The sequence below is a fragment of the Morus notabilis genome, unplaced genomic scaffold (genome assembly GCF_000414095.1).
Source record: "Morus notabilis unplaced genomic scaffold, ASM41409v2 C11374598, whole genome shotgun sequence".
NCBI lineage: Eukaryota > Viridiplantae > Streptophyta > Magnoliopsida > Rosales > Moraceae > Morus > Morus notabilis.
In genome coordinates, this window is record NW_010386374.1 from 1 (window position 1) to 1,102 (window position 1,102).

Sequence of the window (1,102 nt, forward strand, 5' to 3'; positions counted from 1 at the left end):
AAAAAAAATTCAATTAAATATCTATATTTCCAAACAAAACAAATTTAAAAATTTACAAACGAACACAATTTCTTGAGGTGGTAATTCCCCCATCCACAACTAGATTATGACCACTAACATACTTAGACTCTTCACTAGCAAGATAAAGAGCAGCTTCAGCTATGTCTTTAGCCCTCAAAGTTGGACCTTTCAAATTAGCAAGTCCTCTCACAAACTCCTCCATTTTCTCCACTTCTTGCTCACTAGGCAACCCAAAATTCAAACTTTCTTCATCATCATCTTCCTCACCACAAGATCTCCAAGCATTGACCAGCATTGACGTGGCAACTCCAAAGGGAGAAATGCAATTAACCCTAATTCCGTACTTCCCTAATTCACAAGCCGCGTTCTTGGTGAGGCCAACAATGGCGTGCTTCGACGCGGTGTAGGCGTGAGGACCGAGCCCTCCCATGACGCCGGCGACGCTGGCGGTGGAAATTATGCACCCCCCGCCGCCCCGCAGGATCATCGCCTTCGCCGCGTGCTTCATCCCGAGGGCAACTCCCCTCACGTTCACCCGCATTACTTGGTCGAATTCGTCGGCGTCGAAGTCAATGATGCTCTTGTGTCTAGACTGGCTCCCGAGCACCCCGGCGTTGTTGAACAGAATGTCGATCTGTCCGTACCGGGAAACGGTCGATTCGATTAGGTTTTCGATGTCTTCTTCGGAGCTGACGTCGCAGTGGACGAAGGATACTGAGGCTCCAAGCGTGTCGGCGAGGAGTTCTCCGTGCTTGTCCTCGACGTCGGCGATGACGACCTTCGCCCCGTGCTTGGCGAAAAGCCTCGCCGTCGCTTCTCCGATCCCTCTGGCGCCGCCGGTGACGATTGCCACTTTTCCTTCCAACCTGTAAACATGTAACGACAAAGTCATTAGCACTTGGTTTTGAAGCGTTCAAAGGGAACATATGATATATCGGAATTTGCATTGTAAAACGACAAGGGTAGTTTTGCATATGTAGTTTTTAATTGAGACTTCCAAGATGAAGAACTGGCTAGTCTAACACATTGGTCATATTATAAATTAACCATTGTTTGCCCATGAAAGATAAATGTGGTTTCT

The 1,102-nt window shown here is 47.5% G+C and overlaps 1 protein-coding gene across 1 annotated transcript; it reads right to left on the bottom strand.

Annotated features, from left to right (window-relative positions):
* On the bottom strand, nt 1–1,072 carry LOC112095046 (short-chain dehydrogenase reductase 2a-like). Its single transcript, XM_024176727.1, has one exon. The coding sequence runs from the start codon at nt 911–913 to the stop codon at nt 53–55; it is 861 nt and encodes a 286-aa protein (XP_024032495.1). The 5' UTR covers nt 914–1,072; the 3' UTR covers nt 1–52.
* Between the last annotated feature and the right edge of the window lie 30 nt (nt 1,073–1,102).

What these genes read in the sequence shown, in the direction of transcription:
- LOC112095046 (XM_024176727.1), bottom strand. Translation starts at nt 913, where the DNA reads ATGACTTTGTCGTTACATGTTTACAGGTTGGAAGGAAAAGTGGCAATC.